This window comes from Mercenaria mercenaria, chromosome 15, assembly GCF_021730395.1.
Source record: "Mercenaria mercenaria strain notata chromosome 15, MADL_Memer_1, whole genome shotgun sequence".
NCBI lineage: Eukaryota > Metazoa > Mollusca > Bivalvia > Venerida > Veneridae > Mercenaria > Mercenaria mercenaria.
Window position 1 is genome coordinate 45,745,935 of NC_069375.1, and position 24,957 is coordinate 45,770,891.

General features: G+C 32.5%; 2 protein-coding genes and 1 pseudogene across 2 annotated transcripts; all 3 read right to left on the reverse strand.

Annotated features, from left to right (window-relative positions):
• Window positions 1–1,053: 1,053 nt before the first annotated feature.
• LOC128548773 (beta-1,3-glucan-binding protein-like) lies at window positions 1,054–5,910 on the reverse strand. The gene is made up of 10 exons (XM_053524223.1): window positions 5,902–5,910; window positions 5,630–5,788; window positions 4,705–4,779; window positions 4,494–4,554; window positions 3,902–4,075; window positions 3,610–3,687; window positions 2,451–2,553; window positions 2,154–2,225; window positions 1,509–1,635; window positions 1,054–1,280 (listed from the first exon to the last, which is right to left on the reverse strand). Exons 1-10 carry the CDS (start codon window positions 5,908–5,910, stop codon window positions 1,065–1,067), a joined length of 1,074 nt encoding a protein of 357 aa, XP_053380198.1. The 3' UTR covers window positions 1,054–1,064.
• Window positions 5,678–8,627, reverse strand: LOC123559352 (uncharacterized). The gene is made up of 5 exons (XM_053524350.1): window positions 8,324–8,627; window positions 7,661–7,761; window positions 6,812–6,969; window positions 6,254–6,452; window positions 5,678–5,810 (listed from the first exon to the last, which is right to left on the reverse strand). The coding sequence occupies exons 2-4, from the start codon at window positions 7,698–7,700 to the stop codon at window positions 6,264–6,266; spliced, it is 387 nt and encodes a 128-aa protein (XP_053380325.1). The 5' UTR covers window positions 7,701–7,761; window positions 8,324–8,627; the 3' UTR covers window positions 5,678–5,810; window positions 6,254–6,263.
• A 2,687-nt stretch (window positions 8,628–11,314) lies between these two features.
• Window positions 11,315–19,414, reverse strand: LOC128548774 (beta-1,3-glucan-binding protein-like; annotated as a pseudogene).
• Window positions 19,415–24,957: the final 5,543 nt, after the last annotated feature.

The window sequence follows — 24,957 nt, forward strand, 5'->3', positions numbered from 1 at the left end:
AAAAAAGATTTTAATTATCTGCAGCTTTTAATATTAGAAAGAATAACTAGATTTTCTCTGAGAAGATATATATCAGTACTTCTATGTTTAGAAATGTTTCAAAAAAGCAAGGCTAAAGAGATTAGCATATCAGAACATCTGAATACACCATTCTACAAGGCAGTTTTACTTCAAATGAGTAGTGACACTTTTTAGTTGTCTGCCAATTGTTTTTGAGTTGTATGTCAAGTGAACATTATCAGAATCTTTCATTGGTTGAAGGTGCGGATGGAAATATCTGGTTGGAGGTTAACTGTTTAGGCAGTAACAAGGTTCTGCCGAGTTATCACAAAACAGTTATCCCAATGTAAGATATTTCCATCCATACACTCAATTAGTGATATATTCTTTTTCTTGCATTTCGTATTCCTCAATTAAAATAAGAAATAAAGTAAAACGAATGTTTTTATAGTATGCCAATGCTGGAAAACCACGTCTTACACCCCAGATGACTAGCGTGCTGAATGCGCAATTTCTTACGCTACAATAATAATATTGTGCTTAATATATCGACATTCGTTTGACATATTCTTTCACTTTGTATCTAGCATTTTTAACACGCATCTATTTACAATTCCGTTTTAAAATGTAAAACAGGTGTACCAGATTGTCAGGATATGTATAGACTAGTATATTTCAAACAAAATGAGAACTGTATAAAACGGGCAGTTATGTTTCTTCAATTATGTTCGTTGTAAATGTGACAGACTGCAAATGTACTGATTATTATCGAACTGTAAAATAACATTTACTTCATTATAAAGTACGTTGGAAGAACTGTAATTCTAAAGTGTGATTCTTTCAAAGACGATATAGGCTGCAAGTTGTGATTGTATGTAACATAACAGCATGCTGTTAATGTTGAAATAGACTACTGGTTTTACAGAATTCACAATACAGGGCATTGTATTTATTCAATAAGGGATGTATAATGTATATAAGACTCCCACTTCCAGTAGAGAAAGCCGCCAAAACTTCAATGATTTATAGCATGAACAACAGCATTTTATGGGATACATTTATTGTCATGATATCTTATCCGACCATTTTTTAACAGAACGGATTTTCAATGCAGCGTCCTCTCCATTCCAAGTATCCATCCATTTATCTCTCGACTCGTAAAACTTTTTTGCCGCCCGTGGGTCCCTGTTGCACCATGGCTTCTCATAGCCAACATTCTGCACGAAATCTGGAAAGTAGTCATTGGTTCCCCCGACAGCCAGGCTAAATTGGAGACTAAACTGAAAATTTGGCATATATATATATATGACATATTTGAGATAATATTATGTGGAGAAAATGTATTCTTTAAACATGGACATAGCAGTTTGCCTTTTTTATTTTCAAAATTTCAGACTGCTCTAAAAGAATCATACTTTAATGTCAATAGAATGGCTTTGCGTAGACGTATATTTTGTAAAATAATATATATAAAGTCCATTTTTACAAAAAATGCCTTGCATATATACCTCTCTGTCAAAAGGCGCATTTTTTCCACCATCACACCAAATGTTATCTCCATCAAAAAATCCTTTCTTGAAATATCCACCTATAGGAGTTACTGATGTCATAACTGGTACGTCATCTACTCCAAGTCTATCAAGAGGAAACAAAAGTCTGATCAGGGCGTTTTGGTATTAATTTTTCAATGAAATTATGTTACTTTTCTGTTAAAGTAATTTTAAAAGTCTGTGCAATGCCAATTTAAAAATCATACGTAATTCATCGACGGGAGTAAATAGTTTGTTCAACATTCTGTAGGACTTTAAATGTTTTTCTTTCGATGTCAATGGTGTGTGAAACCAAATATTTCAGTCTTGTTTGGTGCCATATTACATTTACTATGTTGATGCGCCGTTAAAACTAAATCAAATCAAATGAAATTATTAAGGTATGGACGGAGACCGAACTAATGTAAGCAATCTGTTGGTAGCTTCATGCCGAGCCAACACTGGTTAAAAGCAAACGATCTAATGTCAGCGATCCTAACAAACAACACGGCTACGGAGGCCCCAAAGACACTATACATGAATTCATAATCTAGGTCAAATTGTTATGAAAGTGCTCTCACCAATTTCAATATCTAGTTGTTACAATTTGGAACACATACATACGTTATATGATTAGGAGTCCAGTCCAAGTAATATGTGTGAAAATCATCTCCCCATGTTCCAACTTGCGATTTCCTTTTTCAATTTATAAACAGTTACAATTAGTTTTTTTAAAATCTAAATTCAATTAATTTATGTACATTACAAACATCTATTTTAAGACCTAAAACCTTCCTAAACAAAATTAAAAATGCAAGTATTTAAAAGTGATATGTTAATTTACTGTGTCGTAAGTTTTTTTTCATCAGGAGTTCAAAAAACAAACTTCCAACCATTTATTTTTTTTTAAAGTATACACACCTTTGGCCAGTTGTCATTTCCCATCTATTTTCATTCCACTGAGTTCCCCAGTGAAGCGTGCATGTTATGTTCTCTACACCAATTCTACCATAGTTATGGTTACCTGGGGAAAAAAATATTTACTGCACAAATGCCGCCAATTTCTGTCTGGTTGGGACGCGAGAGCTGTACAATAGAACAATAATATTCTGATGTTTAGTTTGCAATATTATATGCTTATACTTCACAAGGAGGAACAAAATAAAAATCGAAAATATTTTGTGATCCTCAAAGGATTTACACTGCGGGGACCGCCTTTGGACTGTCTATGGCGAAAACACCAATATTGAATTTAAACCGAATGTGCCTTAAAGGTGGATAATCAGATTTTGGCCATGTAACGGATTTGTTCGAAACTTTAGCATCTGATCATTTACACTCATTTATGTTCACTTAACACTTAATACAAATTAGATTTTCACTGGAGGTATTTTTAGAATTTCATTTTCCTATCCTGGTTGCCCAACCAAGATAGAGTTATTTTATCATAAGTATAAATTTGATAAACATACTTTGCCTAAGGAAATATATAAATATTAGACATATTGTAATATATTTGTAAAATATTTGCATTAAAAATTATGTGTTTAGATGGAATTCATTAGTAACGCAAGTTTGAAAAATTATTATTACCTCCCTTTGCCTATCTTGGTTGCGCAACCAAGATAGATTGGAAATAAATGAATTCAGAAGCTACACACCTTTAAAACTTGCATTTTGGTTCAGATTGTTCAATAGTTGATATGTCTATCAAATGCAAATGTAAAACTAGACATTGTATCGAAATAAAAAGAAATACCCAGCTTTTTATATACTTTCATATTAAAGGGGAGTAATTACAAAATTTTATAAAAATAATAAAATATACATTTCAAATAGGAATCTAACTCTATGTAATCGGTCTTTTTGTTCCTTAAATAATTCTCTACCAGAATATACAAAAAGTAAAAAATGTCATTAAATGTTGATTAAATGTGATTGACCACCTTTAACTGTCCAAAGTTACGATTCAAATATTATTTGGCTTTACTGCGTTTGAACTATGACTCTGTGGGTCATAGACTTTTCAGTTAAAGTAAATCTTGAGGCATGCTCTTTAAAACCTGTATGAAGTAAATACCTCTGCTTTCAGCCATAATAATATGTCCTGATCTTGGCCATTCTCCATAAAAATTGTCTCGAGGGAGCAATTGAATTGCTGTGGGAAAAAAACGTACTACATCTCACATCACATAATACAACGTTTTTCTATACATGTATATGAGAAACCTATTAAACTGGTTTGGCGTATCTGAGTATCTGAAGGTATGTATCATTAAAAACATTATTATATTATATTAAACATTAAATAAAATGGTCTCAATTTTACTTTAATACCTTTGTTGTTGCATTCATCAAACAAAAATACTTACATGGCCATATCCAATCCCCTTTTGGCATTTTAGCTTCAACTTCCGCTCGACCATACCTGAAACTGAACTTTTCTTGCAACATCAATTTGGCCGACATTACCGGTGATATCATGCCATATTTTGAATCTCGATATCCACCATAAAACTTGGTGTTTGTACATTCTCCCCAGATCTCTGAAGCATAATTATTTGATTTGTTTAATTTTGATTTTTTCTTTAAAGATATACGTACGACTGGGTGTCAAATAAACCTGTGAATAACGATCGCACGCCTTCTTCATTTATGCTTAAACTCGGTCCTTAGGTATTGCTTTATATCCGTTATTTATTTTAAATCAGCTTAGTTTAATAGCCATTTAAACTGTGAGATCCACTCCCAGAACATAAACACGACCATAATTGAATTTCAGATAGCACTTATTACATTCGGTCTTTTACATTGAAGATTAAAAACAGAGAAGACTTCACGAATTTTATTTGAATTTCTTAATCCCTTTACTCCAGTCAAAATCTGATATTGGCATCGTGTTACAAGCATCTTCGATAGTTCTCAAATCTGATTCTGAACGTATTGCAATATCTTAAAACTCACCTTCAACGTCTAAAATACCATGGTATAGAAATTCCTCACCAAATTTGTCAGCTGTTAAGGTCTATGAAAACAATAAATATTTTTAGAACTGATATTACAAACATGATTGTTAAACAAGAACAATGACTTATTTTACGACAGTTTAATTAAAAAATAAAACAGTAATTGATACGTACTGAACAAGTTTCTTCAACAATAAAATATAACTTACGGGACGGAGATATAATACATTGTCCTTGATGTAGCTGTTGTCTGGTTCAGGTGAGTATATCTGGAACTCCCAGATCTTCATTTTAAAAGGAAAAAAAATATAACAATAGCATTAAAACTACAACGGAAGTGCAAATAGCCATTAATTCAATCTTGAATTTGTGAAGTCAAAATATTGTTAGTGGAACACGACTTATAATTCATTTTCCTGCTTTATCTGAAGAAGTAAAAGGCCGTTGATGTCAAACTGTTAAAGTCTTTTCTTTGCTGCTGTCGGTTCAAGCTTTACCTATAATTAAGCTGAGAAGAATATCTTGCGTTTTTCCATACCATTAAAACTAAAACTTAAAGATAAGACGTAAACTGTGTTGATGTGACTTGATGCCAATTATCAAAGTGCTTTTTGTTACTTAAGTTGAATTCGCAACAGTGCTTAAGTTGTAACTATATATACTTTGTACATTAAATACATATTATAGCTACCTTAATTTTTAACTTCACATCATATTAAGCTGTAAGCAGAATAAATAGCAGCTGATGTATTTAAGATGTATCTTAAATACATCTATGACATATATAAGTATTACTTACATCAAAATGTATTATACATATTAGTAAACATATCGGGCACATTACCTGACAACAATTTTTTGTACTAACCCTTCATTCATTTACTTCCATTAATCATGTTTCCATCAATCTGCTTTTCCGTCTTATGATATTATGTTTGTTTATATTAATGCTTCCTCCAGATGCAGAAAGTTCATGCTTCCGTGTACTGACATTAGCCCTCAAACTGATCTGAGAATATCATATTCCGTCTCATATTATACATATTTTAACTCATCTCTCCCCAAGATGCAAACATTCTTGCATGTATCATGTTTCAAACTGATAACAGAGAAACATATTTCCGTCATACTTACCCCTCCTCCAGATGCAGATATTTCATGCTTCCATTTACTTGCATCAATCTCATTACTATCAAACTGATCAGAGAATATCAGGTTTTTGTCATATCTTTTCTGTGAATTTGTTTGAAGATTTACAGTTCTTCTTGAAGATGCATTTCCTGGCTTTGCACACTTTTAACTATTCCATATCCAGCTAAAATATTTCGGGACATGATTTTACTTAATTCAAATGTGATATTTCTAACGGCAAAATAAACATGAGTTACGGACAGTTTATTATTTACCACTGACATATCAGCTATATATTCATCAAGACTGAACCAACAACTAGTATTTAATTAATACGACAATGTAGTTATTGAAATATATTAAAACAAGGTTCTGCTATAATACCTTTTCTTAAATTGTATTATAATTCCTAACTACATGTAACATGATTACATGTCTTATAGACAATTAAGACATAAAATTTTTATCATATATTTTGGGGACACCATTTAAATTACCTTAAGCAAGCTAATCACATTCTAGTGTATGTGCTTACAAATATCTCATTCTAAACAAATTATCAAAGCTCATCTACAAAAAGTCCATGGCTGTTGTAGTTTGCTGATAAACCAACGGAAGAGTTCGTACCTGTTTTGTTCTAAGTATCATCAAGCTCTTCCACTTTATCGGTAATATCTTTGCCCATCTCCACGCATTCCAACGATTCGGCAAGCTGAGACTGTTTTGAATTTCTAAGGTAGGATTTGAAACAATTATATGCTGCCTGGTCTTTTGCCCTAACTCGCTTGAGAATTTCTTCATTCTTCTCAGAAGTAAGTTGGAATTCCTTAATGCAAATATGAGGGTGCATGCTATTATCTTTAATTTACTGAAAATTATATATTTTCACCCGTATTCAACTGAATTAATTAATATTGAAAGGATGAATACAACTTTATTGTTTATATACATTTCTTTATTATTATATCCTGTCAAGAAAATAAAACATATTTAACTTTACTTTAGGTTATTGGAAGAGGCATATGGATTCAAAACAGCTTACCTATGTAAAATAATAACCTTATGGAAATATATGTTACTACGCATCATCCAGTAAATATATACCTACACATCTTTCACCTTTGTGCCATCAGAAATACTATCACGTATAACGACAATATGCACATACAATATCAGACCACTAACCTTTAGATCTCTGATGACACTGTAAGGAAAGAATGCCTCTTGGCTTGCGTATTCTATAATTGGTGTTGGATTCATATAATCAGTTAGCTTCCTCCACGCTTTATCAATTGCTTTCTTGTGTGGTTGCCCTAGGTAACAATCAAGGTGTTCTGTACAGTCTGTAGATATTATGAAACACACAGTTACTAAATGCCTATTATTATATCCTAGTTATAGAGGATAGAATTCCTTTACCCGTGCCAAAAGTCTGCAACGTGTACAATTATGTATACGAGGGTCATTCTAAAAATATGAAAATTGTGCCGGAAAATGGTACACAGTCTGTGTACAGTCTTCAAAATTCAAAGTATTTGCCCTTGACTTCCATGCGATTCTAAGTCGAGAAATCCGAGAGGTAATCGTTGCAGAGCAGTCTCCCCTTGGTATGGTAATAAGTAACTGAAAAATACCAAGTGCCTTATTCGATAAATATTTGCGCCCAGTCAGCTTGGAAAGAGGAAAAAGCCACAAGGACTTAATGAATAAGCGGGATGACTGATTTGTACCACTTTTTCATGTCTCAGAAATGTTTGAACGATAACACTTGTGTGAGCCGCAGCGTTGTCATGAATCAACTGAAGACCGCGATTACCAGTTCTTGGACACATTTATTTGTAATTTTGATTAACAGCTTTCAGTAATTTACCTCTGTAAAACTTTCCAATGACTGACTTTCCTGACGGTGTAGGAATTTGTACAACTGTAACAATACCCCTTGAATTAAAGATTTTTACTTTTTGTTCTTTTTGCAAAAACTGGTCTACGATCAACTTTTTTCAGTCACAAATTCTAACAGCTTAATGTAAATACCGTTGTTCCAGTTAGTATCTTCTATTATGCTAATGTTCATTCCTGGCTTTCAGCAATCCCATGCACGAACAGATACATCGGAGTTCGATCCTTGGGGCAATCTGTAAGTAAGAAAATTCGTCTATATCCTTATCTTTGTAAATATGTGTTATTATCAAGTCTAGATGGCATAGAAACTGAAAGTCTCTAAATAGAGTAAATCTTTCCATATACGACTATGGATGCAATATTTTACAATTTGTTTTTACACAAGAAAGCATGAGACGTTAACAAAACACTATTTATCATTACGGGTATTGCAAACCTTAAATTAAGAAAGAGCCTGAAATTTTCAATATGGGCACAGCTGACTCAACCAACAAGTGAATTATGTATAAAACGCTGGCACTATGTTTTTTTTGTGGTCCAAGGCCGTGCTTGCTACTACTAGTAAAACTTTCCTATTTGCCTTTACAAGGCAAAACTTATTTTTTTAGCAAAATATGTGTTTTCAACAAAAGCAATATAGGAGATAAACACTCTTGTAGGAATTATTTTATAAATTTTCATCTATCATCAATTAGTGGTGTAGGCGACTTAAAGCTAAAGTAAACATTGTCTTTTCAAATGAATATATATGTGTAGTTATAATCATTTATTGCCATTGTAGTCAATTACTCTTACCTCTATTAACTTTTCCAACTTAAGTAATAGCTGTGAATACTGTGACCTAAATACGGTCCTTCCACTTGCATCCTGCAATATGGTGTAATCACAAAAGGAATTTCGGAGGAAAAAGTATAAAATGAATTATTTATATATCCGCTATTACATGTTACCATTAAACATAGTTAAAAACATAATGATCCTGAACAAAACTAGTAAACATTTCATATTACTTTCCGTTTCCTTTATCAATCAACGTTATTTATACGTTAACGCACTGAAATGAGGTCAAGTAAACAGTTTCTGATGCCGTTGCTTTTTAATTGTGTGCGTGAGCGCAGATTATACGAGCTTTGTTTGAAAAAAAAATGTATAAGTTATGTTTTATCTATGTGCCAATATGAAGAGTATGATTACTGAATTACATGTATAACATTCTTGTTTAGATACAATGGAGCCTCACGAAACTACTGTCCATAAAATAAACAAACGTGTTTGTATACATGGACGGATCCAAACGGAAGGGAAAGAAGCATTTATATAAATATTCCAATGGCAAAATACAATACATATCCGTAGCCCTGACCAACCTATAAACCGGGCTAGTCTATTTTATAAGTACATCAACACGGCTGACCCATTTAAACGAGCTGTAAAGGTCGTTGACTCTCATTGTAATTACATGCATAAATGTAAACACATCATGTTACTGTTAACTGAAAAGGTAGCAGGGTACACTTTCGAATTTTGGCCCCCGTCAATATTTGTTATAAAGAGAACATCGTGATTTTGGATGTCTGTAAATTAAGGTGAGAGATAATGATTATTAATTCTTTAGAAAATTTATACAGCCGATACATGTAAAACTCTGATGTCAGTTGGAAAACTAACTGCTGGTAGCTTTGTATGATCAGTGAGACACCATTTCGCGGAAAAATTCAATTCACGGAAGGGTTCTGTGCTTGTTGATTGATACTCGGGAATATTTTCGTTATTTTCCGAAAAAAAACGAGCTGGATGGGCCCCCATTCCGTTTATGTCCTGACGTTCAGTAAGGACTATTAAATTAAGAAATGCAATAAAATTGGGCAGTGTTCTTGCAGCGGGATCATTGTAGACTGTTCAAAAGGTGCAAAATTGATGATTTTGGCACGCTATTTTTTATGGATGATGTAAACCTTTCGCTTTGATAACTTTCTTTATTCTTGTATGAGAATCCTGATCTTGCCATTAATTAAAAGCACAAAACATGCACGCAATTTATAAAATAGCCACCCAAATTTTGCTCATAGGGGAAGTGCAATATTGCGACTCGCTACATGTAAGACCGTCCGTGCCCAAAATTTTCGCATCTAAGTGTACCTTGCTACCAAAGTAGAGAAAACAGACTAGTTTCATCAAATGAACATGGTTACTCATGTATGCAAAATAATAATAACATTAGAATGAAGTAATTGCGTTGAAAGAAAGAACACCTTAGGTCCGGTTAAATTTATAAAAGTAGAGGCATTGGGAAATGTTTTCGTTCGAGTGTGTTCAGAATCTACCTTGTTGATAATCCTTTGATTAACATGCTAACGTTGTTCCCTTGATAGATTACAGACATGTAAATAAAAATGTTCGGCTAAAGTAAATTTTGTCCAAGGAACTTAAGAAGCGATCAACGTATTGTCTGACTTCTGGCATCTAAAATGTTATTACTTGTAAAATGATGTCAGGCTGACATCCATATAAGACTAAGATTTCAAAATTCGTAGGTTAAGTTTATTTACAATGTTGCACACAATACATATTTTTATAAGATAACGACATCATATACATGACCGAAAAAATAATTTGACAAATTTATAAAAGGATTCCTTTGACTCTAAATTACTTTTCGTTAATATTATCTTTAACTTTTAGAATCGGTACTAGTTTTTTTTCTGAGAATATCATCACGCATTGGCACTTCAAGTACCACCTGCCATCACAGCACTGTTAGGTCGCAAAATATTTATTCAGATGTATGAAAATATATCTAAATGCGAACTTGTCATAGGAAACTAACATCTCAGAAAACACATGAAGACCTGAGCCATGGGGATACAGAAAATAGTGTATCCATTAATCGTCAACGAGCAAGAATAATGCCTTAGGTGTCAAACACTTGTACAATTTCCAATGAACTAGTGCTGTGGTATGTTACTGGAAGTAAAGTACTGCCTTGATATATATTAAAGCTGACATTAAAAGACAGAGTGATGTATGTTCTATATGCACTCTTATCAGAACAAAAGTAAATGCCGAGTATTGTTGTGCTTATCTATGCCTGATTATCAGAAAAAAAGAACTGAATCATATGTTTTGGCAATGATGTATTCAAAACAGTAAAACAAGAAAGTAGTTGAGAAAGTCTTTTGTGTAATAATACAATTTGGTAAAGTCCGCCCGCTTAGTTCAATAGGGAGAGGGCAGATCTACGGATCGCAGGATTGGGAGTACGATCCTCGGGGGACTCGTATGTTCTCCGTGACGATTTGATAAAAGACTTTGTGTCTAAAATCATTCGTCCTCCACCTCTGATGCATGTAGGGAAGCTGGCAGTTACTTGTAGAGAACAGGTTTGAACTTGTACAAAATCCAAAAACACTGGTTAGGTTAAATGCCAGCCGTTATATAACTGAAATACTGTTGAAAAACGGCTTTAAACGCAAAACAAACAATTTGGTAAATGAGGTTAACATACTTCAACCGTTTCCATTTACTAACTTGGGGGTGGGATGAAACATTTTAGATATTTGATATAATAATGAAAAATATGTTCCAACGTTTCCCAGTGGAAGAATAGAAATTGTGTAGTATTGGGACACTTAATTGCATTCATTTACAGAAATTGTATATAAATACCTAGTATGTTTTGAGCCAGATGTTATAAAGTTCTGCTAGAAAGAAACAACAACAACTGATGAAGAATAGAAGAAAATAAATGTTTATATGTATTTTGAATCGTAAATTAATCCAGAAATATTAGCCAACAACTGACATGGCATGATCGGACCATATTTTAACCGAGCGGACTTTAAGTGCCGGATCCTCGCCTTTCCATGTTGGCATCCACTGGTGTTTAGACTCATAAAAGTTTTTCGGCGCCTCTGGATCATTGTTCGACCAGGGTTTGGCATAGCCGCCATTTTGGATATTGTCGGGGAAGAATCCGTTTGTTCCACCAACGGCGACATTCATTTGTAAATAGAACTGAAATTGAGATAAGCGAAAGTAAAAATTCCTTTTCTGATATATGTTTTATATAAAATCATCAATTTATTTTTACAAAAGTATATAACCTAGCTTTCAGGATTCTTTAAACGGTAAACATTTAGATATTGGTAATGAAATTACAACGCAATGTTTGAGATTATTTTAAGTACAATTGAAATTTATATATCTAAATTAAGACCTATGCTATCAAGAGATTATTTCATTTACCCCACGATCAAAAGGCGCATCATTCCCTCCATTCTGCCAAATGTTAGTCCCTGAAAAATGGCCTTTTTTGAAAGTATCCTCCAGGTGGCGTTGCTGCTGTCAGAACTGGTTTTCCGTCGACACCTAGGCTGAAATAATTAGTAAAACATATCAGTGTTGCAGCTCGTGTAAACTTGGACTCAATTTTGTTATATTTTCTGGTCCTTTGGAGTCATGGAGTACATTCAGTTTTTACTATATCAATACAGTTCCGCTTAAATCGATGCCAAGGGACTTGAAAGGTGTTGCACATTTCATTACCTTTCATAAAAAGACACACCAAGTCTTTTATCAGGTTGCTTAGTTGCACTCTATACTGCCAAAATATCTTTTCATAGATTTTATTAATCTAATATTGTACAGAACATTTTGTAATGACTTTGCTCTATTCTTGTAAGACATGTTTCTTTATTTGTATAATTTCTTGATGGATTTTAATCAGTCATTTCTTTCCTATTTGCACTTTTATTTCTTCCTGTTTTTGTCAAATGCCATGTCACACTTCTTTTATTGTTTCGTCGCACTTTCCTTTGCTATTTTCATACGAAGAAGTATACACGAGTGCAATTGAGTAAAAACAATGAGTCGGATACTCTGAGAATTTGCAAACAATTTAGAAAAAGAAATTCTTGTTTTATGCAAAAACATACTTGGGATGTTTGTTCTCTGTATCATTCAATTGATTAAAAGAAAGTTTTTTTTTTAAAAAGAAATCAAGTTTATTTAGAAGTTGAACAGCAATTGTATGTTAAGAAATTATATTTCTTTAAAGCATTGTACACAAATATGTATTGTATATATAAGATATAAGAACACAAGCATACATGATATGGTCAGCAGTCCAGTCCATATAATATGTATGGAAATCGTCTCCCCATGTCCCAGAAGACAAATCCCTGAAATAGATGAAAATACACATTTCCAAGTGGTGACTTAATAATGTGCTTTTCGGAAATATTGAATTTGTATAGCATAAAACTGATTTCATTGGTGTTAAAAAAATTCGTTTCAACGAAATTGGAAACTATTGTGTACTCTTCTTTGAATGAAGTGAAAAATATAATAATCAGAATCCCAAATTTTCATTTCAATTTGAGTTCAAATTTTGCAGTACACATTTAATACCATTCAGATACAGATAATATTACCGATGTTGTGTCGTCATTACCCATCTGTCTTGATCCCAGTTTGTTCCCCAGTGTAGTGTTGACATCATTTGCTGTATTCCAATGTTGCCATAGTTACGATTTCCTGGCATTATGCATACATTATATTGCATTTCGAGATATGATTATTGCAGTAGCAAACATAATATATGTCTTACTTATACTTATTTTGATATCATCAATATTCACACTGCCTTAAGAAATAAATTAAATTTTTTGTAGCTCATGCGAAATTATTTGAATGTGATGGACAAAATCCATAAACTGCGTTTTCCTTACTATAGTATAGGTGAGTGTCGTCAAGAGTGGCACGTTATTACTCAGCGGCGTTACTTTTGCAAGTCAAGCAAAACAAATGTTATAATTTTCAATGGAACAATTAGGCAGAATGTAAATATATCTACAAATGTATTTACATTCAATATATTCACATTTACTCTGCGTGTATTGAAAAAATTAATGTTTATTTTCGTATAAGCAGCATTGGTGCAGCTTGTGTGATCTGAAGTGGTTCACTGTCACAAAAAAAAACTAAACAAAATGGCGCTGAAAATATGACCATTGAAAGGCTGCTGTTTTTTAGGCGTTTGGCGTTTCTACGGCTATGAACCACATTGGGACTTTTGGCAAATCATCCAAAACTCACAAGTGCGATTCATGATTTTGCCAGAAGTCCAAATGGGTTTTATACAAATATAATGCATTTTAAGAAAATACAATTAAAAATAATATGTTTAGCTCATAAACTTATACGAATAATAACTATTATACATTAATAGAGCATTATTAGCAGCATGTCGAATTTATGAAAGAAGATTTCTACGACACGCGAAACTTCTATGACTGCGGAAGAAAAACATGTTGCTTTTCAATGACAATCAAGTTAGATTAAACAAACTATGAAAGTTTCCATTTGTCTCCGACCAACCCACCATCTGTCTTGAAGGTATTTTCACGAAGCTTGAAATTGTAAAATCTATCTTCTTTAACTATGAGTTTAGACACGTTTACCTCTTGTTTCTACCATATCAATTTCTCCTGATCTTGGCCATCCACCATAATGTTCATCTCTTGGCATCAACCAGATAGCTGAAATAATATGATACAATGAGTTAGTATGTTCTACCATAAGACAATGATATGCATTGTCTCAGATATATTTCAAGAAAAATACTGAACCAATAAAGGGGTTTATCATACTTTGTTGCGATTTATTTTACATGCTTCAGTGCCTTATTTTCTCAGGCCATTGAGCGCGATTTGTTTTATTAGATCATTTGATAGTTTTAGACATCATTTAATATCAGCGACCGAAATATAATGGACAGGAGTAACTGATAGAAGTAAAGAAAGGAAGAGGATAATAGTCCGGAGTCAACCTTGAATAATATGTCGCCAAAATGTAATGGACAGAAGTAACTGACAGAAGTAAAGAAGAGGATAGTAGTCTGGAGTCATCCCTGAATAATATGTCGCCAAAATGTAATGGACAGGAGTAACTGATAGAAGTAAAGAGAGTCCGTTTTTAGCTCACCTGTCACAAAGTGACAAGGTGAGCTTTTCTGATCGCGCAGCGTCCGTCGTCCGTCCGTCCGTGCGTCCGTCCGTAAACTTTTGTTTGTGACCACTCTAGAGGTCACATTTTTCATGGGATCTTTATGAAAGTTGGTTAGAATGTTCATCTTGATGATATCTAGGTCAAGTTTGAAACTGGGTCAACTGCGGTCCAAAACTAGGTCAGTAGGTCTAAAAATAGAAAAACATTCTGACCTCTCTAGAGGCCACATTTTTCATGGGATCTATATGAAAGTTGGTCTGAATGTTTATCTTGATGATATCTAGGTCAAGTTTGAAACTGGATCAGCTGCGGTCAAAAACTAGGTCAGTAGGTCTAAAAATAGAAAAACCTTGTGACCTCTCTAGAGGCCATACTTTTGAATGGATCTTCATGAAAATTGGTCAGAATATTTACCTTGATGATATGTAGGTCAAATTCGAAAATGGGTCACATGTCTCAAAAACTAGGTCAGTAGTTCAAATAATTCAAAAAACCTTGTGACCACTCTAGAGGCCATGATTTTCATGGGATCTGTATGAAAGTTGGTCTGAATGTTCATCTTGATGATATCTAGGTCAAATTCGAAACTGGGTCAACTGCGTCAAAAACTAGGTCAGTAGATCTAAAAATAGAAAAACCTTGTGACCTCTCTAGAGGCCATACTTTTGAATAGATCTTCATGAAAATTGGTCAGAATGTTTACCTTGATGATATCAAGGTCAAGTTCGAAACTGGGTCATGTGCCATCAAAAACTAGGTCAGTAGTTCAAATAATAGAAAAACCTTGTGACCTCTCTAGAGGCCATATTTTTCATGGGATCTGTATGAAAGTTGGTCTGAATGTTCATCTTGACGATATCTAGGTCAATTTCGATACTGGGTCAACTGCGATCAAAAACTGTGTCAGTAGGTCTAAAAATACAAAAACCTTTGACCTCTCTGGAGGCCATATTTTTCAATTGATCTTCATGAAAATTGGTCTGAATGTTCCCCTGATGATATCTAAGTAAAGTTTGAAACTGGGTCACGTGCAGTCAAAAACTAGGTCAGTAGGTATAAAAATAGAAAAACCTGGTGACCTCTCTAGAGGCCATAGTTTTTATGAGATCTTCATGAAAATTGGTAAGAATGTTCTCCTTGATGATATCTAGGTCAAGTTCAAAACTGGGTCGCGTGCCTTCAAAAACTAGGTCATTAGGTCAAATAATAGAAAAACCTTGTGACCTCTCTAGAGGCCATATTTTTCGATGGATCTTCATGAAAATTGGTCAGAATTTTTATCTTGATGATATCTAGGTCAAGTTTAAAACTGGGTCACATGAGCTTAAAAACTAGGTCACTATGTCAAATAATAGAAAAAACGACGTCATACTCAGTTCAAAGCTGGGTCATGTGGGGACAGGTGAGCGATTCAGGACCATCATGGTCCTCTTGTTTTAAGTAAGTAGATCTGTTCTGTATTTCCCACGGTGTCAGTGTAATCTTGACAGTTTTATCAAGGTGACATTCGTGTCTGAAATGAAACCCTTAATCCCTTTTTTCGGGATAAGAAAGCTTAGGACGTTTTCGTTGTTTTTAAACAAAAAATCTATCGTAATACAAACCTGTCGAAACAGTCGGAATAATGGAGATTGATATAACTGTGACTTTTGCAAACGGATCATGTACTTCATATTCTCCCTGTATAAAACATAATGGTTTGCTGCAAACTGTAGATCAGATTGGTTATTTACTAAGGATGTATTATTTTTGTTGACGTTTTTCTACCAAAAATGGGTCTGTCTTTTACTTTTATATATCACTGTTACCTTATCTGGCATACAATAAACTATTTTTACTATACAGCATAGTTTTCATGACTTAATATAGTTATTTAAACTTTTCAGTTGAATCAAAATGTTATATACCTGGTTTGGTCACACAATTACACTTTCCATTTCATTGTAGATTTTTGTTCAATCACCATCATAAATATAATACCTGGCCATATCCAATCCCCTACAGGCATTTTTGCTTCCACCTCCACTCGACCGTACTTGAAACTGAATTTCTCATTAGTAATCAGTTTAGAAGACATTATTGGCGGGATAATGGCGTCTTTAGAGTCCCTCCGACAACCATAAAACTCACTTTTTGTACAAAATCCCCATTGCTCTAAAATTGATTGCATACAATTTTTCACATTGAAACTAAGATTAAAATAGAAGAACAGATACGCAAAGGCAAATTCTAAGACCGAAGTCATTTCCAATAAATATGATGCATTTTATTAACAAAATTAACACGAATTAACAAATAAAGAAGACGTTTTTGTTTTCGTTCAACCTAAATTCCCAGTTAAACATACGTTTTTAATAAGCATAAGCCTTTCTTTGTCAGAATTAAAAAAATGGTATATCTTTTTGTACTATTTCATTAAAATATTTATACAGTGAAAGTAGAAGATAGAAAAATCTTACGCTGAACATCAAGCACACCATGGTAGAGAAAATCCTCACCAAATTTATCTGATGTTAGTGTCTGCAAAATATATACGTTAAGAACTAAAAACTAGGTTCGCCAGTTTCAGATTTAGGAATACCAAATATCCAGTTTGTAATGATTTTACAAATAGAAGACTTTGTAAGTGTACTGTTTAACAGAGCTGTATGCGCTTACTTAATAATGACACGAAAAAAAAGAAAAAACTAGACATTTTAAAGTCAGTGTTCGTCTAAATTTCAGACATGACGTTAAAAAATACGCCCCTTACCTAGTTGCATGACTGCCAGTACATAATAATTTCTTAAACGATTTAATGGTAGTATTGTCAGTAAGACTGGCATGACTGCCTGGGCAAGCCATATTTATGACTGATAACAGACTACATGTAACAATGGTGGTTCCGGAAGTTGGGTTTATATGGTGCTGTTGCTGTTTTCTAAGAAATGTTTTAAATGTGTTCATGTGTTCAACACTCTTGCTCATATCTGAGCTCGGGTATTTGTTCGATTTAGGTTGAATTTAACACTTTATAACTATGATTAATATACTAATAATTATGTATACAATACCGAGCTACTTCTTAATAAATAAATGTACTCGTGACAGATCTTAGAGCAGGACCGTCATCCATTGTATAGGTACTTACCGGTTGTAAATACAACACACCATCCCTAACGTAACTGTTGGCTGGTTCAGGAGAGTATATCTGGAACTCCCAGTTCTAACAATATGAAAATGTACAGAATAATTGTATTATTTCAATCTTAAAGAATAAAGGTACTTTAGTTTGAACAAAACTAATGGAAATATTAAACCCCTGTAGGATATGTAACTGTAGTATTAGTTTAGCTTATATAGTCGTCCTAATTACAAAAATATATTTCAATAGAGATTTTGTTTCTAATTTCACTCACTCCGCCTCCAAATGCAGACACCTCGTGCTTCCATTTAGTTTTATCAATTGTGTTTCCATTGAACTGATCAGAGAAGATTAATTTCATGTTCTGGCTTTGACTTGGATAAGTTTGCAGTATTGTTGTTGTTGTTGTGAGCGGGTGTTGACTATTCGCTGAAGCTGATTCAGTGCTTAAGCCACCAAAGTTGTTATTGGTGCTTGTACTAGAACTGGTTCCCGTCTCTGTATTTAGGAAGACATACCTTACATTTGAATCAGTCAGAAATACGAATTTCATGTAGAAAAGATCTTTAGTTTTTAAGAACCACCAAGAAAGTTCTCGCAAATATATTTACACGATTTACAGAAACAACCATTTAGTAATATTCAATTTCCATGTATGTTTATATGTAAACCTAATAAATGATTTTAGATACTAGTTATTACAAAGAAATAAGGCGTACACAACAGACACCAGAATAAAAGATATCTTGATAATTATAAACTAGAACTCATTTCGGAAGTCTATGATGCCTAGTAAAAACTAAAGTAAAACCAATTAACGGAAAATATAATACTAATAGCAATAAATAGATATAAATATTTGTTTTTTTTTTCGGTGTAAGATCAAAATATCTTTCACCGAATGAATACCACATACAATCTTTTTGCTAATGGTGTAGTCACGAGTGAAAATGTACGACATGGTATTCACTCGTTCAAAGGTAGTTTGATCTAAAATGTAACACAAGAAAAACCTTTGTATTTCATGTTTATCTACATTTCACGGAAAAGAAATCTGTATTTCATTCTACTATTAAAAACAAAACAAAAAAAAAAAAAACAAGAACAAAACAAAAAGAAGAAAAAAGAACAACAACAAAACACACACACACATACGAGCTTTCCAATGCAAATTGCCGATAACTTCACCAATTCCGTTTATTTTAAAATACAGGGCATAGTTGATTCACTTGTACATTGTTGTTCTCGTGTGTCCAAAAACTATCACCTGAAGAATAAACCCGGAGTGGTCTTTCAATAGATTCAATTAAAGAAATGTTCAAGAATAAAAGTGGACAGAAGACAATTCTTAAGGAGGACTACGAGTTTCGGATGAAAACAAACTGGTTACCTTGATTTTGTCACAAATCCTTTTAACCAAAATTCAGTTCCATTCACCGTGCTTATATTGTACCAGAATGAAATCATTTTAACGTTATATTGAATCTAAGTTAATGACAAAATAAAAAATAAGATATCATATACCTTTTAGAATACTAGTCCATGGCGATAAAATTTACAGTATTTTGAAATATTTTCAATGTCTAAACACTTTTTGTCCAATTAAAAAACACTCGTTATCAAAATTTACTCCATTTTTGTAAGAAACGACAACACTCGGAAACAAGAATACTAGAAGTTATTTGATGAATATATCTTTTCACATTAAAAACATTGCCCGTATACTGTACATTGTATACATGCTTTCATCACGAATGTATGCATCGGTCACGGTTCACGTATGTGTATTTCATTTATACATTAGCCTGACAAGTAAGAAAGTGTTAAACTAGATATTTTGTAACCATTGTTACAATGTTTTGGCTGTGAAACATTCTTATGAAATCAAGATATTAAAGAATATTACGTGTCATCATTAGTGATTGTCATACTGCTAGTGTTACAAATCTTTATCGATAAAAGTTAAGCAAGGGGCTACTGGCGGGATATGTGTATTGATTAAGTAATTTAAAGTACACAGGTAAAAAGAGGCGACAAACGGGGCGATCCGATATACGAAACTATGAAATATTTGCGAATTTAATTTTTGCGGCTGGAAGAGACCCGAAAATTTCTCAGAAATTACCTACCCGCAGAAATAACCAGTTATACGGTATCCTTTATCAAAAATAAATTCATCACACAGATATATAACATTTATGAACAATACATTTATCAAAGTTGAATAAAATCATGGTTTCACTTCCTGCTATGATTAGTTTGAATCATATATTGCAAAATAAAAGAACACTCAATCAAAACAAGATATGCAGTATCAAAATAAATGGCATTAACAAACATGGAACTAACAAGTACAAACAACAAGAATGTGTAGTTATGATGATAAAACACATTTATTCTATACTAAGGCTTCATATATTGGCTAAGAAACAGTTTCAATCTCATTATTTAAATGGCCAATGCCAATACAGCGGAAAATTTTCTACGCCAGTCCTAAGAGAAAACAAATACTTGATCCTGGTAAAACAGTTGAATGTCATATTTGATACGAAGAAGATGCAGCATACATACGAGAAAAATATATAATACAGTCAAGAAAGACAAGAATCGTTTAGAAAAATACATACGATATCGAAGAATCTCAAATGTTTTAAGGTGTGACAATATTTTCTAAGGCGATGCCATAACCATAGCGTTGTGTTAATGACAAGAGTCTAACCAGGTATAAAAAAAGAAATAATAAATATACAGGTTATACAAGAATATGGAGCGTCCAGTTTGGTGCTCGGAAATATATCGGAACACAAAATGTCGATAATAGTTGAGAATTTTCAATTCGATGCTAACATCTTTATTACTAGGTTATCAAGCTTCTTTGGAAAACATTCATATTCCATACAAACCAATAGTTTGTTTTGATGGGTATTCTTTACACTTAAAACTAATTTATGTAATTTAAAACAGTCATATTTGACACAAAACTCGGCAAATGTCAATCCACAAGGACACTCTTGTCAAACAATTGAAAATTAGTGAATGTAAAATGCATTATTTTATTCATATAAATTAGTATATCTTTCAAAAAGAATAAAAGTATGTAAATTAGAAAATAACCTTCTAGAGATGCGCCACAGAATAAATTACAATGATGGTAATTATACATGATTTGCATCAAGAATGTGAAAAACAAGTATCAAATTACAAATTGACAGGGACATATGTTTATTTGGCCAAGACAATGTGTTTAATGTCTTAACATCATTTTCATGAATGAATGTAGCAGTATACACAGTGTTAAATGTATTACTTTGAGTTTAAACAACACATTTAGTCCTGGGGTATTGTGGGAGCTTATTAAAAGCAGCATTAGAAATGTAACCATATAAATATGAAACAAGTAAGAAAAAGAAAGAAAGGGAGCAAGAAGAAAAACTACACAATGAAATTCATCTAGAAACTTTAACATTTAATTCACCGAATATACTCCAATACTCACAAGAACTGAATGAAAAGAAAAATGAATTGCAAACACTTTATGATAAAAAATAAATGGTATTATGCTAAGGCCAAAAGCTGTACATGTAGAAATGAATGAAAAAAAACCCCAACAAAATACTTCGCAAATTTAGAAAAAAGACATGCTGAAAAGAAAAATATTCAAAAGCTCCAAATAAACAACAAAACAATCACAGATGCAACAGAAATTTTAAAAGAAACAACATTTTTTTTTTATAAAAGACTATATGATATGAAGACACAAGAAAATTCAAACATAGACTTTCTCGATTCTGCATGTACATTGATTGGTTGATTTGACTCTGACTCTGATCATTGCGAGGGATTATTAACCGAATATGAATGTAAAATTGCATTGTCTGAAATGAAATATAATAAGAGCCCTGGCTTAGATGGATTAACTGCCGAATTTTATAAACATTATTGGGAGCATTTAAAAAATATTTCGTATCAATGCAATTAATAACTGTTATCATAAAGTCGAACTTTCAGATCTTCAAAAACAAAGCATTACTAGTATTACTCTTCTACCAAAACCAGATAAAGATCCTACAAAGTCAAACTGGAGACCCATAAGTCTATTAAATGTAGACTATAAAATTGCAACAAAGGCTATAGCCAATAGGTTAAAGAAAATACTTGCAGAACTAATAAACCCAAATCAAACTGGTTTTATGAAAGGACGATACATTGGAGAAAATGTTAGGCTAATTTTTGAAGTTATCGATTACATTGAAAACAACAATTTGAAAGGGTTATTATTATTTCTGATTATGAAAAGGTTTTCGATACATTAAATCATAATTTTATTATAACATGCCTAAAACATTTTAATTTTGGAGATAGCTTAGTCAGATGGATTGAAACCTTTTACAAAAATATTACAGCAGTCATAATTAATAACAGATATTTATCTGAAGAAATATGTATTAGGAGAGGTGTACCCTTTCCTTTAATTATTATTTCTCTGTATGGAAATATTATCAAATAAAATCTCTAATGATGATAGTATTAAAGGAATCGCGGTAAATGGTACAGAAATAAAGCAAACTCTTTTCGCCGATGATGCAATCTATGTTAATAATGGTGAAAAAGAATCTTTTGAAAATCTTGTTACTGTAATTACAGAATTTGGGAAAATATCAAGATTGCAGTTAAATTTAAAGAAATCGGTAGTATTAAGACTAGAAACCTTTAAAGAAAGTAACTTAAAATTTTGTGTAGATAAACATTTCTTATGGACCTCAGTAAGTGCAAAAACTCTGGGATTTACATTTACTGCAAATCACCTAAAACATTTGGAATTGATTTTAATGCCAAAAATTGATCAATTTAAAAATTGTCTCAAGCGGTGGCAGCATAGAAAATTGACGCTATTAGGCAAAGTTACTGTTTTAAAAACCTTCGCATTACCGAAACTCATATACCCCCTAACAGTCTTGCCCAACCCGTCAGAAATAATTCTAAATTATATAAATAAAAGCATTTTTAACTTTCTTTGTGATGGAAGACCAGACAAAATTAAACGATAATTACTTCCGAAATCTTAAGAAAATGGAGGGATTCAACTGACAGATATTTATGCATTTTTAAATTCATTAAAAGCTTGCTGGGTTAGAAGAATCATTGATGAAAACAATCAAGGTTTATGGAAACTCTTTTACAATCAGTATTTGGAAAAATACGGTGGAAAATTTATTTTTGATTGCAATTTAGCAACGAAAGATATAAAAACAATATGTGCCAAAAATCTGTTCCTAAAAGACATTCTTATATCTTGGTTCAATATCCAGAATATGAATGTGAAAACAGCATTCCCATAAATTGTCATATTATACGGGACAATTCGAATATAAGAAGTAGTAATGAAACAATATTTTTTAAAGAATGGTATGATAAAGGGATCAAATATGTTGAACAATTTAATGACGTTAGGTCAAACATTTTTTTTCATTTGAAAAGTCATGGCAAATGTACAACTTTTCTACTTTATCATAAGATTAATTATGCCATATCTGCATTCAAGACATTAAAGTTAAGAGAAGAAATAATAACACAAAATAGAGATGAAACTTTAATGGAAAAGGTAAGAAAATGAAATATCCAAATAAAATCTTATATAATATACAAATAAAAAATATGAAAGAAGAAACAATTACTCCACTAAGAAAATGGAAAAGACTTATTGAAAAGGAAAGTAAACAAAAATTGAAGAAAATATTTCCAACCCCTTTTGTGTCAACAGTTGATACTATACTGAGAAATTTCCAGTACAAATTCCTAATGAGATTAATTCCAACAAATACATACCTATATAAATGTCAACTAACATCACCAAGACTATGTGATTTTTGCAATATGCATGATGAAACATTAGAACACTTCTTTTGGGAATGCTCAGTTGCACAAAATATGTGGAGTAAACTTAGCGGTTACTTAAAAACAAAAGGCATCGATATAAAATTCAATCTTCGGAAAATTTGTTTCAGTATACAAGAACAAGGTTAAACAAATGTCGCTATAGATTTTATAATTATTCTGTGCAAGTTTTATTTTCTGCAAATGAAAAATTGTAAAACATTTCCAAAAATAGAAAGCTTTATTAAGATCTTAGAAAACAGAATCTTACTGGAAAAAGAAATAGCTTTTAGAAAGGAAAATCTAGACCTCTTCAAACAAAAATGGCAAAGATTCCTTTGACATCTCCTCATTAGTTGTTTGTCTCTCAATTGTTCAATCTTTTAAACTTCTACAACAGTGTAAAAGATGATACAATCATTCCTTTTATTTCTCACCCCCACACCTTTTTTGGTCTTTTGTTGTCCTTTTAACGTAGTCCTTTTCATGTTATTTCATTTCTAAACTATTCTATTAAGTTGGATAGCAACAAAAATATAATTATTTTTCTTTACATTTTATATTATTAAATACATGATATTTAAACCTAAATTAAAATATAAGACTATGTCAACTATAATATTGTCAAGTCTGTGTATATATATGAACTGTATGTTTAAGTACCATGTATAAAAAAATAAACGGGGTTACCCATAGGGGCCTCAAATGAAAAGAAAACAAACATTTATTTATGATTATTAAAAATATACTGAAAAAAGTTTGACTGAATAAGTTTGCAGATGAAGTTATGAAAATACACAAATTCAAGAAGGTGTTGAATTTTCCACCTGTCATCTCGTAGTATAGTTGTATTATACCAGTATTATCAGAATGATTTTCACGAAGTTCAGGTAGGAGAATTAGGTCACTATATAGGCTAGGTTGTGATGGGTGTTTAAAAACTTTAAATTTCTTACCTGACTTATGATATACTTCATAGTTATAGTCCCAATTCGTATACGGAAGTACGTTGTTGATTGTGTAGTGATATCCAACTTCCTGCAAACCTGGTATATCTAAAATTAACAGTTAGAGTTAAATGTAACAGCAAAACGTTAGAAGTCGCGATGATAGAAAGTGGCTCATCAAAGCATATTTTGCTTTACCCTATGATGTTCTCAGGATAAGTTAAATACTTCAAGTCAAATCAACCAATCAATGTACATGCAATGGCAAACATTTCACATTTCAGAATACTAGTTGATAGGGTGGTTTATTTCCGCCATTTTGTGTTTTAGCCCCGACACAATGACAGGAGTGGACGATAGCTGTCTATTAGTTGTGTCTTCGTCTTTTCGCGTTTCTGGACAAATACACGAGGACGCGATACATTCGAGGCAAATAGACAAACATACTATATATTTTATTGGCAAATTGTCGTGTT